The 13,075-nt window shown below is 36.9% G+C and overlaps 1 protein-coding gene and 1 long non-coding RNA gene across 3 annotated transcripts in view; one reads left to right on the top strand and one right to left on the bottom strand.

The window, feature by feature from the left end:
- The window catches only part of LOC309514045, a 124,093-nt gene that overhangs the window by 27,629 nt on the left and 83,389 nt on the right, over window positions 1-13,075 (bottom strand). The gene's annotated exons all lie outside the window — the stretch shown is intronic.
- On the top strand, window positions 2,526-11,413 carry galr2b (galanin receptor 2b). 2 transcript variants are annotated; one of them, XM_082187352.1, is made up of 4 exons: window positions 2,526-2,686; window positions 4,928-5,008; window positions 5,602-5,999; window positions 8,430-11,413. In XM_082187352.1, the coding sequence occupies exons 3-4, from the start codon at window positions 5,626-5,628 to the stop codon at window positions 9,190-9,192; spliced, it is 1,137 nt and encodes a 378-aa protein (XP_082043478.1). In that variant the 5' UTR covers window positions 2,526-2,686; window positions 4,928-5,008; window positions 5,602-5,625; the 3' UTR covers window positions 9,193-11,413. The 2 variants fall into 2 exon arrangements, with proteins under 2 accessions (XP_082043478.1, XP_082043479.1); XM_082187353.1 differs by lacking the exon at window positions 4,928-5,008.

Genomic DNA, 13,075 nt, shown 5'->3' with positions numbered 1-13,075 from the left:
AGCCTAAATGGCTGAAGTGACATCTTTAGCAGCTCGTAATTTATCTCCGCAATGGGCCATACAATTATGCAGTGATATCTTCCTGTTATGATACACTGGTCACATAAGAACAGATGATTTCAATGTTTCAGTTCATTTCCACAAATGGACTAGCCTCCTGCTCTTCATTTCAGGGCAGCAAATGACAAATTCCTAGTATAACAAATTCCCCATAATAAATAACACATATAGAAGATAGACGAGAGACAACATAACAATGTGATGCATCCTGCCTTTTCTCAAAAAATAAGCATTCTGAAATAAGAAAAAGACAGACAGCATGAAATGATCAGACATACTACTGAATCTTGCACTGCACAACAACAGCGCAATCAGTTAGAGGTCCTAACTGTAATGATGCTCTTTGTATTCAAGTCCCGTCTGCTATTACAGATCGCTGGAGGGATCCATTCCCATAGTCTTCATCAAAGTGGCAGTGGTCCCCAGTGACCAACTCAGCCCGTTTCCAGACTTTTCATCACAGCAATTCAAAACCCCCAAGTAAAGAATTGGAAATAACAATAAGGGCACCTTTACCCTAAAGAAATACAGTATACATAAATAAAAAAAAAACAGACAGCATACTGAATTCTTATTAGCAATGATTGACTGTTTAATTTAAGCCTCTAATGTGAACTCTGTACCTGTTGTGTTACACATTTAACAAGCATGACAGCTATAGCTGAGGGAGGGAATCACAGGTTCTGTTTCATACATTATTAGGATTGCTTCGAGGTCTTCCCTGAGGTGTTAAGTGAATGTTTAATATGTGGAGAATGTACTAAAAAAAAAAAAAAAAAAAAAAAAAACTGACAAGTTTATAAAACGCAGTCTAAGGTTTGTTCTTAATCTATAGGTGATAATGAAAATTGACAACATTTTTATTAAAGCATCATAAGATCTACTTTTTGATGAAAGAATTGCATGTTATTTTCCATTTCTTTAGATATATTCCGAAGTATTTTTATATTTTCGTATGTATAAATATACACCACCATTAGTAGTTAACTACCATTACAAATTACCATTAGTATTTACATTTTGAAAGAAAAGGTTCCAATACTTCTCACAAGCTGTCTGTATATACAGACAGAAAATGCATCATGTGTCATTGTCAATTACTGTGGCCGTTGCACAACAAAAGAACTGGATGTGGATGTGGCAACATGATTTAATCTGATGTTAGGTCCTTGAACATCAGCAGGGAAACCCTAGAGTGCCAGACTGTCATTAGTCCATGTGGATTGAGTAACTGTACCAATGAAATGGGTTTCATACATTTCCCATCGCCAATTGGACAGAAAAATTGTTGGGTAAAGGAATGGAGAATATGATGGTATAGTTATAAAATCTTGAAGGGCAGGAACCATTCTTGTACGGGAACTTTTGTAAATAGTCTCACATACGTAACCGCACAGGTTGTGTGGTCTGGGCTGTGCATCATTCATAGATGAATTTCAAAGGCAGTGCTGCCTTTTTTGACCTGAATGTTTTGACAGTTTTGACCTGAATGACTCCTTTGCAGACAAAGACCAGGTGCAAACACACAGTTGTAAGCCTAAACTTGTAAACATATCCCTCAAATCTGACTGGTTGATTGGAATGTTGTTCTTCGATCAACAAAGATGTTGATCCAGGAACATTTTCTACTTGGTGAAATCACATTCACCCTTTGTCTTTATCTTCCTCAGCCTTTTCATCTTTTCCTGTTGATGCTTTTATCTTTTTTAAATATACCCTTCTGAAAACTCCTGCACTGCTGGTCACCAGCATAAGGTAGAGGTATTTTTTGCATGCTGGGATCCTGGTTGCTGGTTTGCTGGTCTCCAGCATGGGAAGCAGGAGTGATGTTGGACAGCTATACCAGCATTAACCAACATGGAATTAATGCTGGTGTATGCTGGATTTTTCAGCAGGGATGTCATTAGTGAGTCAATCACTTTTGAATTTTGATTTGAGACAAAAGTGTTCACAATGTAAAATTGTAGAGTGCGCTTTCAGTTTGCCATCAAAAATGCCATCCTTCTGTCATATTCCCATGAGCAATGAAGCCTTAGAGGTGTATTGATTTGGTCATAGTGTGCATCCATTCCAATTGGGAAAAACTGCAAACGGAATGCAATTGAATTCTAATCTCTTGGGAAATGTATTCCAATACGATTTCTAAATAATACCTCCAAAAGAAAAATTGCCCGTGTGCAAAAAGTGATACAAAAAGTAAAAACCTTCTGATTTCAGGCCTCCTTCGGAATAATTTACCATGTACATATTCTAGATTTGTGCGTGTACGCATGTTAGCCGCATTGGTGCAACTGTTCAGGCACAGCATTAGTAACGGACATGAAAAGATTTCCGTGGGAATGTGCAAAGAAACACTGCATGTTCTCTCTCTCTCTCTCTCTCCCTCTCTTGCAGTGAAGTGTGAGCATTTACCACGATGTGGAGGAGGAGCTTCCATATGTGAGGGGGAGTGAGGGAGGGAACACGAGAGGCATAGAGAAGCGGAGAAGCGGAATGAGAGGAGATGAAGCCTGTTCAAGTGGTCACATTCTGCAAGCAACACTAGCTTTTCTGGAGACCAGAAGCTTCTCAATATTATAATGACACTGAGTCATGGATATACAGTCATGGTTCATCTCATGAGCCGGTAAGTAAATACAACTGAATGAAATTCTCATACTGTCATTAGATGTGGACTCTCTGGCATTTACAGTCAGAACACAGTGAAATTTCCTAAGACACCTCAAGAATGATGTTTAGTGTATGTATATTTCAATGATGACCTTGGAAAGCATGGGCTTTGGTTTTACATGACTTATCTCCATTCATCTGAATATACCTTCACGCTATAATATGCATTTATATAATGCATATGATTTTTTGTAATGCGTCTGGGTTACGATGTTTCTGTATGCAACGTGTACGTATACTCAATTTGCATTTAGTATATTTACACATTTTTGTAAATGAAGCATCTCGCATGCTTCATTTACAAAAATGTTAAGGCATATTCTTTAACAAGTCTCTTTTGAAATCTCAATCCACATGCAGTTCATGTACTGAGATGCTTTTATTTGGCTCATGAGTTCATGAAAGTTTGACTCAATTACTTTTAAATGGCAAATGAGTTTGAAAAGGGGGTTAGAGACGCATGCGGTGCTGTGTGAGACAGATCCGCGCACCATTCGACAAGTGACAAAACGGATGCACTCCGTGACTGTAACCAAAGGGATCAGTTTAACAGACCTCCTTAGTGAAGGACACTTCATGCTATATTCATTGGCAGCTTGGCAGCTGGCTTCACATCAAAGACAGTCAGGTGTGTTTACAAAGGGATTGTTCCCAAGCAAAAATGCCAAAGACAAAGAAAGAGATGCCAAAAGCCAAACAATCAACTTGTGTGGTATGAATCCATAAACAACCTTACCTGCACCTTCTGATCAATAAGGCTGTAGCATAACTCACAAATCCTCAGAGCTGATCTGGTTAAGAGGCGTTTTTATTTTTTTATTGCATTGGCCATTTTCAAGTCATTTCTGAAAACACTTCTATGCTGAGAGAGTGAGATGAAAAAGAGAGAGGCTCTTAAAATCTACTTTTGAAAAATAAAGATTGCTTTTGAGATCACTTTACAAATAGTCAATACACATCAACAAACCACTATTTTATTTTTAAGAAATCAAATGTCTTTTGAAATTTCTTTCTTTTTTTATTTATTTTTTCTCTCCTCTCCTTCCATCCTTTTTTAGCTTAATATTTACTCTAAATTATGGATAAGGGCATTGCAGAAGCGAGAAAATAACTATGATAAATGTATCCAGGAAAGCTTCACCTCTCAGAGTAAATGGCTTCCTGTTCATTTCCTCCAATTTACTACTATAAAGGTCTTGCTAAATGAGTCATGCTGTTCCTGCTTGAGAATAAATATCATGTGATCTTATGGAGTGCATTGTTTAATCAAACAAAACAGTAGATGTAATTAAATTGTTTTAGAAGAAGGACTGAAGATCAGCATTTTAATTGTGTCATGATGAATTTCTGACAACCAATTATAGCCTAATAGAGCATGTCCACATTTCTGCATGGAGCAGATTAGTCACCTATATTCTGCATACTTTTTTTTATTATTGTCAGCTGGTTATGTCACACTTTGTCAGCCTATTAAGGGAGAACAGCTCTACATTTGCCTAGACCAATTTCCTGAAAGCTCCTGCTTTCCGCACATTAATGATCCTCTTTGCAATTTCAGGTTTGCATTACTTTTCCAGAATTCACCTATTGCATTATGTTTTGTATTAAATTCAATTGTAATATTATTATTTTTTTAAATAAATATATTCCAACACTATTATTAACTTACTTGAGAAGCAAAATTATTTTGAAGAAAGTAATTTTTTTCTTTCTTATCCCATTGCAATTTGTCCTGGTTTAAAGCATAAATCTATCGAAATGCTATACATTTAGATGCAATGAATTCAAGATATGAAAACTTAAGTCTTATCTCACACACTTTTACTTCTCAAATGAATGCATATCAAGTCCCAATTATCAATTAAACAATTACAAATCTCAAGTCTCAAATTATATGATCTATAAGTTATGACAACATATGTTTATACATTGCTTTAACTCATCAAAATAAGTTAAGCAATTTTCAACTTTTTTAAGTGTTTTTTAAGTCAGTTTAATGTAATTGAAACTGAAATTACTTAAACATCCAAGTTGATTGTACTTAAAAATGTAAGGCTTTTTTTACAGTGAAGATCACATGTAACCAGATCTTGAATGAATTTCTCAGTTGAAATTAAAATTCCATTCCCTATGTATAATTTACTATGTGTGTTGGGAAAGATAAAAAGTTATGTTTTTTTCTTTTTCATTCCCATAGCCTGATCAATATTTGAAGAGAAGTCGATGCTGACTGTTTCTGAGCAACACCTATTGGGACGTACTGTGGGATTAACCGCTGGTAGGCAATTGCATTCCTTCTCTTTTGTCAGATCCATAACCAACAACAGCATACTAATGTGATCCTGCCATAATTCAATGTATTGCACTCTATTCAGTATATCATGCCATTATTGACGCATCTATATTTTTATCCGCAAACAAATTCCCACTAAGATCTTTGATGATTAGAAAGTTAATTTGTCCATTTTCATTTTTATTAGCTCTCAACCAGATGGGGACATGCTCTTCATATATTGACTAGACTGGTTTGTTTCCCTTGGAGAGGTTATGATAGCTTAGCTTTCTGAAATTGATTTTAGTCCTCTTTGTACTTGCACCAGCTTTCATGATCTTTTGTAATCAAAATGTACTTATTTCATGTTCATCAAAATGACTTCTTGAGTCTGATCCTCCTGATATTTGCTTTCAGTGACAGTCTAGATTTCAAACTTATCATAAGGGCTTTTAAATCTCACCACAATGTGATTCAGATTCGGAAAGATTTGTGAGATTTGCAACCATGGGCTTATTCATCAAATCCCCACTTTTTTTTGTGAGAGGAAAGTGCCTAGAATCTAACTCTGTGTCTTATCATTTACGACCTCTTTGCAGGTCTCTGGAACTTCACATCTTAAAATGTCAGATCACGAGGACCTGACTAAAGCCATGGGACACTGGAACGCCTCCGAGAGCTACCAGCTAAACCCAGCCAGTGTCATTGTGTCTGTGGTCTTCTCGCTCATCTTCCTCTTGGGGACCATTGGGAACAGTCTGGTACTGGCTGTGCTCCTCAGAAGTGGACAGGTTGGGTACAACACCACCAATCTGTTCATCCTCAACCTCAGTGTAGCCGATTTCTTCTTCATCATCTTCTGTGTGCCTTTCCAAGCAACCATCTACTCTCTGGAGGGTTGGGTTTTCGGGTCCTTCATGTGCAAGGTGGTTCACTTCTTCATCAACCTCACCATGTATGCTAGCAGTTTCACTTTGGCGGCGGTGTCTGTGGACAGGTGGGTGTTTTGTTTTTCCAATTATAGGCTTTTTTATTGTTAAATAAACTCTCTTAAAACATTTTTCACACTCTCGCTGGTTTATTTAATGTGGCCAATATCAGGTCTAACAGTGTAAATGCACATTGTCCTTGTTTCCCTTTTTCTCCAATTAATGAAATTCCAATCCGTGTCATTTCCACAACATCTCAAATTATGTTTTGTGTTTAACAGCATTCTGTGATGGAAAAAATGGTGGTGGAAATTACATTTTTGGAAGAAAACAGACACATATTTTGTCTTGAAAAGGCTATTTTTATACATAACATTTGATATTTTTGAACATGTAATCATATTTTTATGACGGATTGTCATAGTATAAAAATGAGAGGTCATGTGCTACTTTTAAAATGCCTTTTATGCATAGATTTTGTTTTACCCTGGTCCCAGATTAATTATGATTTAATGATGAAGACATGGTAAAAAGGTTTGATGTGATATTCATACCCTAGTGAAAAATGAATATACTAAAATGTATTTGAAATGCATTTATTTTCTGCTAAGTATACTACAAATACATTTATATTTATGTACTTAATATAAATATCCTGCAATTGCACTTTTAGTAAATACTAAAGTCTGCTACATTGGAACAACTAATTTTGTACTTAACACACTTTAGTTGTGCAGAAATAGTGCTGAAGTCCAACTAAATATATACTTAAGTGTATTTGATTGTGCTAAAGTCAAACTATTGCAAGTACACTTTAGGTTTAGGTTGCATTTAAAGACTGAAATTATACAGAGATCATACTATCCTTAATAATAGATATTAAAACACATTTTAGACTTAATATTAAGAAATGTGCATTGTGCAATGAAGTACTCCACATAAAGTTTACTTATAATATTTATATCAGTAAGTCTCAACTTCAAGTGATATGTCAGTAAATATTTGTTTTTTAATTATTTTAAATACATTTTTGTATAGGTTTTTTTCACTAGGGTATAGCAATCAGAAGAAAATTGGAATCTAGTTTTAATAAATGTCATCAACCTCTGGGACATAAAAGTTAAAGGCCACCCTGATGATTGTACATTACACTAATACTGTCAAGTGAAGTTCATTCTAGGCATAATAACTTCGCGGCTGTATACCTTGACATAAAATTTCCAATGTAGCCCAAATGACAGCCTAAATGAGAACCTAGCAATATTGTAATTGGTCAGGGCCAGGGTTGTTATTTAATGAAATGGATCTTCTGAACACTATAGGAAGTCTTGCAAATTGCAGTGGCAAAGGTTGGAGTTTAACTGATTAAATGTCAGTGGAGTTATCAGCAACCACCCACTTCATTAACAAAACACCTCCAAAAACCAGCATCGCATTATTCCTGCCTTTACAATGAAACAGTGAAAAAAGAACCTTTAGGAGCACCCACCCATAATGCCTTAGCTAAAATTATGTTAGGCCTATTTTAACATTAAGGTCGAACTAAAGCACCAGTGACGAGTGGGACTTGCTGAATAGGAGAGCCAGGAAGCCTTTTTTGTAAAAATAATGGCATAAATGTAACAAGGCCACCTATACGCCATAGTGTAATATGTCACTCACAGCCTGAGAAAACAGACCCACTGCCCTCCATCCACACTGAAAGTGTTTACCTTTGGAATAAGCGTGTTAACCTGCTCTTCGAAAAATGGTTCTGGGCTCAGCGGAGACTGAGAATCCCCATCGGAAATTACCTCACCTTCAGGCAGAAAACAAGAAGACCCATTCATCTTGTGCACAGAAACACACTGATTATATTGATCATGTGTTTTTGGTCAAACTCAATTTCAGGAAGCACCACTCATCTTTTGATGAACATTTCCTGTGCTTCTTTTATACATGACTATACACTGTAAAACTGTGAAATTAAAAAGTTTAATAACTGCAAATGAAATGAGTTCATTTAACTCAAATATAGTTAACTGCACTTAAAGTAAAAAAAAAAAAAAAAAAAAAAAAACTGATTATATTAATCTGAACTTAAACCGAATTACTTTGCGTCAGACAGTATAAGGAGAATAAACGTTGAAATTAAGTGTTATTTGGTGTGTTTTTGCACAGGATCAATATAGGAATTAATATAAGAGGAGATGTGTTAGTGTTAAAAGGGTTTCTGTTATGTTTCAGTTTTGCAGGGGCTACTACTAGTAAAGAGTACAGCCTGTGGTTTGGTCGATGAAGGGCTGCAAAATCTTAAGACTATGCTGCTTGTTGTTTTAAAGGTGTAGTAAGCGATTTCTGAGAAACACTGTTGATACCTGAAGTCAACCCAAATATCATTGCTCCGCCCCCAAAATGCACAAAACGCAATACAAGAGTGGATGTCTCTCATAGCTGGTGTTTAAGATGTAAAGAAGCCATCAATGTTTTATGTGATTGGTGCATTTCTTCTTTTGCAGGTATCTGGCCATCCGTTACCCCTTACGCTCCAGAGAACTGAGAACGCCGTGTAACGCCGTAGTCGCGATGGTGGTCATCTGGGGCCTGTCGCTTGTTTTCGCCGGGCCTTATTTGAGTTACTACGACCTCATCGATTTCGAGAACAGCAATGTGTGCGTACCTGGGTGGGAGGAGCATAACCGTAAGGTTCTGGACACCTGCACCTTTGTTTTCGGCTATGTTATTCCTGTGCTCATCGTGAGCCTTTCCTACACACGCACCATCAAGTACCTCTGGACAGCAGTCGACCCCCTCGATGGGATGTCGGAGTCGAAACGAGCCAAGCGCAAGGTCACCAAGATGATCATCATAGTCACAGTGCTCTTTTGCATCTGCTGGCTACCGTACCATGTGGTCATTTTGTGCTACCTCTACGGAGACTTTCCCTTCAATCAGACCACGTATGCCTTCAGGCTGCTGTCCCACTGCATGGCCTACGCCAACTCCTGCCTCAACCCTATCGTTTACGCCCTGGTGTCCAAACACTTTCGCAAGGGCTTCAAGAAGGTTTTCAGCTGCATCCTCAGCAAAAAGGGACGAAATAAGGTGCACGTGGTCCATGTGGCCAACACCGTCCCTGGCTTCGAAGCGGGATCCACTGAAGTGTCTCAAATGAATGAAGAGAATGCCAGACAGAACGAGAGCGAAATGGTCAACCGCCCACTCGCAGAGCCACAGGACACCACTATGACTATAACTTTGCCCTTCCAGAATCAGCCATGAAAATAAAGTGCATGGCTAATGATGCCTTACAGAAGCCTTATTAACAAACTCAAACAGAGCCGGAGGATTTCAGCAGCTTTGATCGACATCACAATGGTTTTGCACTGAATGAGCACAGTGGAGATGGCAGTTAAGATTCAAATCGCTGTGCAAATTGAAATCGTACATTCAATTTGATTCTCGTACAAATGCATATTTGTGTTTTGCTTGGTTATGTTGGTGCCAATGCTAAACAATGTCTTATTTGCAACTTCCTCTCTTTTTTTATCAGCATCGTCTGTTTGTTTTCTATTGAAGTGTTACCCTCTGAGCATGTTTCAATTTAATGCTGTGATGATGACTATTCTCCTGTGAAAATTTGTTTCCAATTATTCTGCGTAACACTTTAATATCTGAAGAGCCCTGTGTCTTTATGTGAGCAAAGCTGTGATTTCCTACTGTGCTTGAAGCTTTTAAGAGGACTCTTTGATTATGCTCCTCAGCTTCGCTTAACAAGCTCTTTAAAAAAATATGCTTGCGTTAAGTACTGTATGTACTTGCTTTTACCTCTAATATTCTTTGCTGTTTTAGAAAGTCTTGAAATTATTTGATTGTTGAGTTTTATATCAATAACTACATTACATATTAAAATACAAAAGCCCTAAAACCAGGGTTATTCAGAAAATCTCAGAATACAGGCTATTCCAACAGTGTAATATGTATGATTATTGTGCTGCATTAAAGTAATATTCCAGATTCAGTACAAGTTAAGCTCAACTGACAGCATTGATGGTATGATTACTGCAAAAGTTAATTTTGAACTGTGCCTCCTTTTCTTCAAAAAGGCGAAAATCTGGGTTTTACAATAGCGGTTTACAATATAAGTGAATTGAATCAATAATGGGGGTGTAAAATATTAAGTGTCATGACATGGATTTTTTTATTATTTCAATACGTTCCCTGAGGTTTACTTATAATGTTAATAAAGTTTTTTGCATGCACACACACACACAAATTTATATATATATATGACCCTCTGTCTGAAATTATACGTTTTTAAAGGGCGGCTCCTTTAAGGCTTGTCAGTAAATGGCCACTTTTATGATTAGCTAATCATCTGATGGCTATGATTCTTTGCGAACTGTGCCTCGTAAACAAAACAAAAAAATGCTCTGAACTAACATATAATCCTCCGACGCAATCCGGGACGCCATTAAAACAAATCATCCACTTGTTTTCCGACGCTGAGATCCTTCTGAAGTCTTTACAAAGACGCAAACTAGCCGTTTAAACTGGACGCGTAAAAGCGAACATTCTTTCACTCTTCCATTTGTCCTGTTGTCGACAGACTCGAGTGCGTGGAGTGTCAGAAACTGAACATGCATCTGTATACTGTGTCCAGTGTAGACAGCATCAGTGATTAAAATTAGTTATATTTGCTTTGATGCAACGTGACACAAACCACTGAACGGCAGTGGGCAGGGCCTAAGGTGAGATGAAGAATAACTATTTGTCGATGTCTTGCTCTGGAGGCAGACATATGCAACTGAATTTGCCACTGCGACGTCACAAATCCCACAATTTCAAAACGAGCCATTTTTGGAGCTTGATTAAATACTTGCAATGTTTATAAGGAGGAGGACGTTTTAAGCTATGAAACTTACAGGATGTTTAATGGTTCAAAGACCTCTTATCTGTCAAAAGATCATGGCAAATTAGATTTCTCATGTCATAACCTCTTAAAAATACTTGCTTTTTCGATAGTAGAGCCACAAGACTATAAACAATATGCAAATTAATATGATTTTAGTATGAAAGAAATGTTTACTAACCTTTTCTGTGCAAAATATATTTACATTTTTACAATGCTGTTGGCATGACAACATCTACAACAACCATAAAAATAATGAAAACAACTTTACATCTCAAATAACACACAAGTTTTAACAGAATAATCAATGTAAGCGCTTAAAGTTATAAGCTTCACATTTTATACTTTTAAATCCTTTAAAAAGAAATGCCCTTTTTATTTCTGTGTGACTAAAAATCTTCTCTTTAGCTTTTTCTCAAAAAAAAAAAAAATAGTGTGTTATAATCAACATTATGGCACAAATGCTGTCGATTGAGCTTAACTTGTACAGAACCTGGAATATTTCTTATCTGTCTCCAGTTAATTTATGACGTATAATGTACTGTAGCTACACAACAAGTGTTTTGTTGGAAGTTTTGAATTTGATGTTGACAGTGAATTTAAATAAAATATGCATTGGTATTCCTTTTGGGCCAGAATAATGTTTTAATATATGCAAATAAATCAGAAGATAAATGAACCCAGTGCATTTAGCAGTAGGCTGAGCAACCTTGAACCAGCCTTTGGGAGGTGATTCATAGCAGATCAAACTGTATTTCCCCTGGAGGCTCAATGAGAGAGCAGAAGCATTAAGTGAAAATTAAAATTGAATGTCTTCAACTGAAAAACAACTTGAAGTCAAAGGAGTGAGGGAAGCATTGACGCACATACCATAAAAAACAATCAGTTCAGATGCACTTCTGAAGTTATTACAACAACATAGTCTAAACGAAGAAAAAGGTAAAAACAAATAATTTCAATATTGTCGTAGCTTTTAGGCTTTCTTTAAAAATGTGCTCCATCTTATTCAAGGCAGACTTTCTAAACCTCATAAACTATAATATTTCATCACTTGGAGAAGCACTTTGGTAATCATTTCAAATCAGCCCAGAAAGACACTTTCTTTCTACCAGATATACTGAGTTTATGTTTATTTATTATGGTCATGGGCTATTTATTCTTATTACACTCTTTGCTTTTTTTTTGAAAATGTAACACTAAAACATTGCTCATAAAAATGGAACAAACCAGTCATGAAAAATGTAAAAAGCTTTAATATCAAGTTCTCATCAGTAATGCAGCAAAGAAAATGAAGCCTTGGTTGGCTTGTTCACATTATTTGAAAGCTGCCATGCACAATTAAGCACCCGCTGCCATTTCTACGCACTTATGGTAGTTAGTTCATCCAAGGATGTTTATTGAATCTCTCTGTGTCATTACAGTTAATTTAGCACATCTGTCAAGCTGTAGAATTAAGAAGCCATTTCCTAATGCTTGGAGTGATCTGACCATATGAAAGTCAATGTCTTACTTTGATCTTACAGAAAATAAATAATTTAATATGCTAACATCTCCATTTAGGGATGGATGTTTTGCCAAACTGTTTGGAGACCACGCTGAGATCAACACTGCAACCTGTTGGCAACAGTATTTATTCCTCTCAGCACTCCACAGTTTCCTGAGAAAACGGCATTTATTAAACACTCTAATATGTTAACATACTTAATCTACTTAATGTCGTGACATTATTTGTCCAGGGTCTATTTCAATAGGCATCGAAAGGAACGTAAAACACATTTGACTGGCTGAACAGCGTCAAGAGTGCTGATGCAGTCGCATTAGGAATTTTCACTGTCAATCTGTGCATGAGTGGTGGGGATTTTCCAATGACTCTTTCTGCATGTTACATGGTTACTCCAGTGGATGGCAACACGTCTTATTAGTGAGTCGTTGAATCATTCACTCAACCCATTTGTTCAAACTAGGGCTGTCACTTTACGTTCGAAAATCGATTGCACAATCGATCGGACCAACCAACACAAGTTTCGAAAACGAAAATAGGGAATCGATTTTAATGGCATTCTCTCTGAGCGCGTCACGATACGGCCGCAGCGAACGCGCGTCACACAGCAACTGCAGGCTCTGACAAACACACATAACAGCAAATTATACTTCTGAATAATGTGTCTCTTTTTACTACAAAAATATGAATTCTGCCGGTATTCAGACAGTCTCATGCATACAGATACAGATTCGGGCTACGGTCTACAATCG

This window comes from Leuciscus leuciscus, assembly GCF_965113295.1.
Source record: "Leuciscus leuciscus genome assembly, chromosome: 1".
Taxonomy (NCBI): Eukaryota; Metazoa; Chordata; class Actinopteri; order Cypriniformes; family Leuciscidae; genus Leuciscus; species Leuciscus leuciscus.
Note: the sequence above shows the minus strand (reverse complement) of the source record. Positions and strands in the feature narration are given on the sequence as shown.

Bases quoted from the DNA above. Each gene is read 5' to 3' on its own strand.
- galr2b (XM_082187353.1), top strand. From the start codon at position 5,626: ATGTCAGATCACGAGGACCTGACTAAAGCCATGGGACACTGGAACGCC. The intron at 6,000-8,429 runs GTGGGTGTTTTG...CTTCTTTTGCAG, and splicing joins GCGGCGGTGTCTGTGGACAG to GTATCTGGCCATCCGTTACC.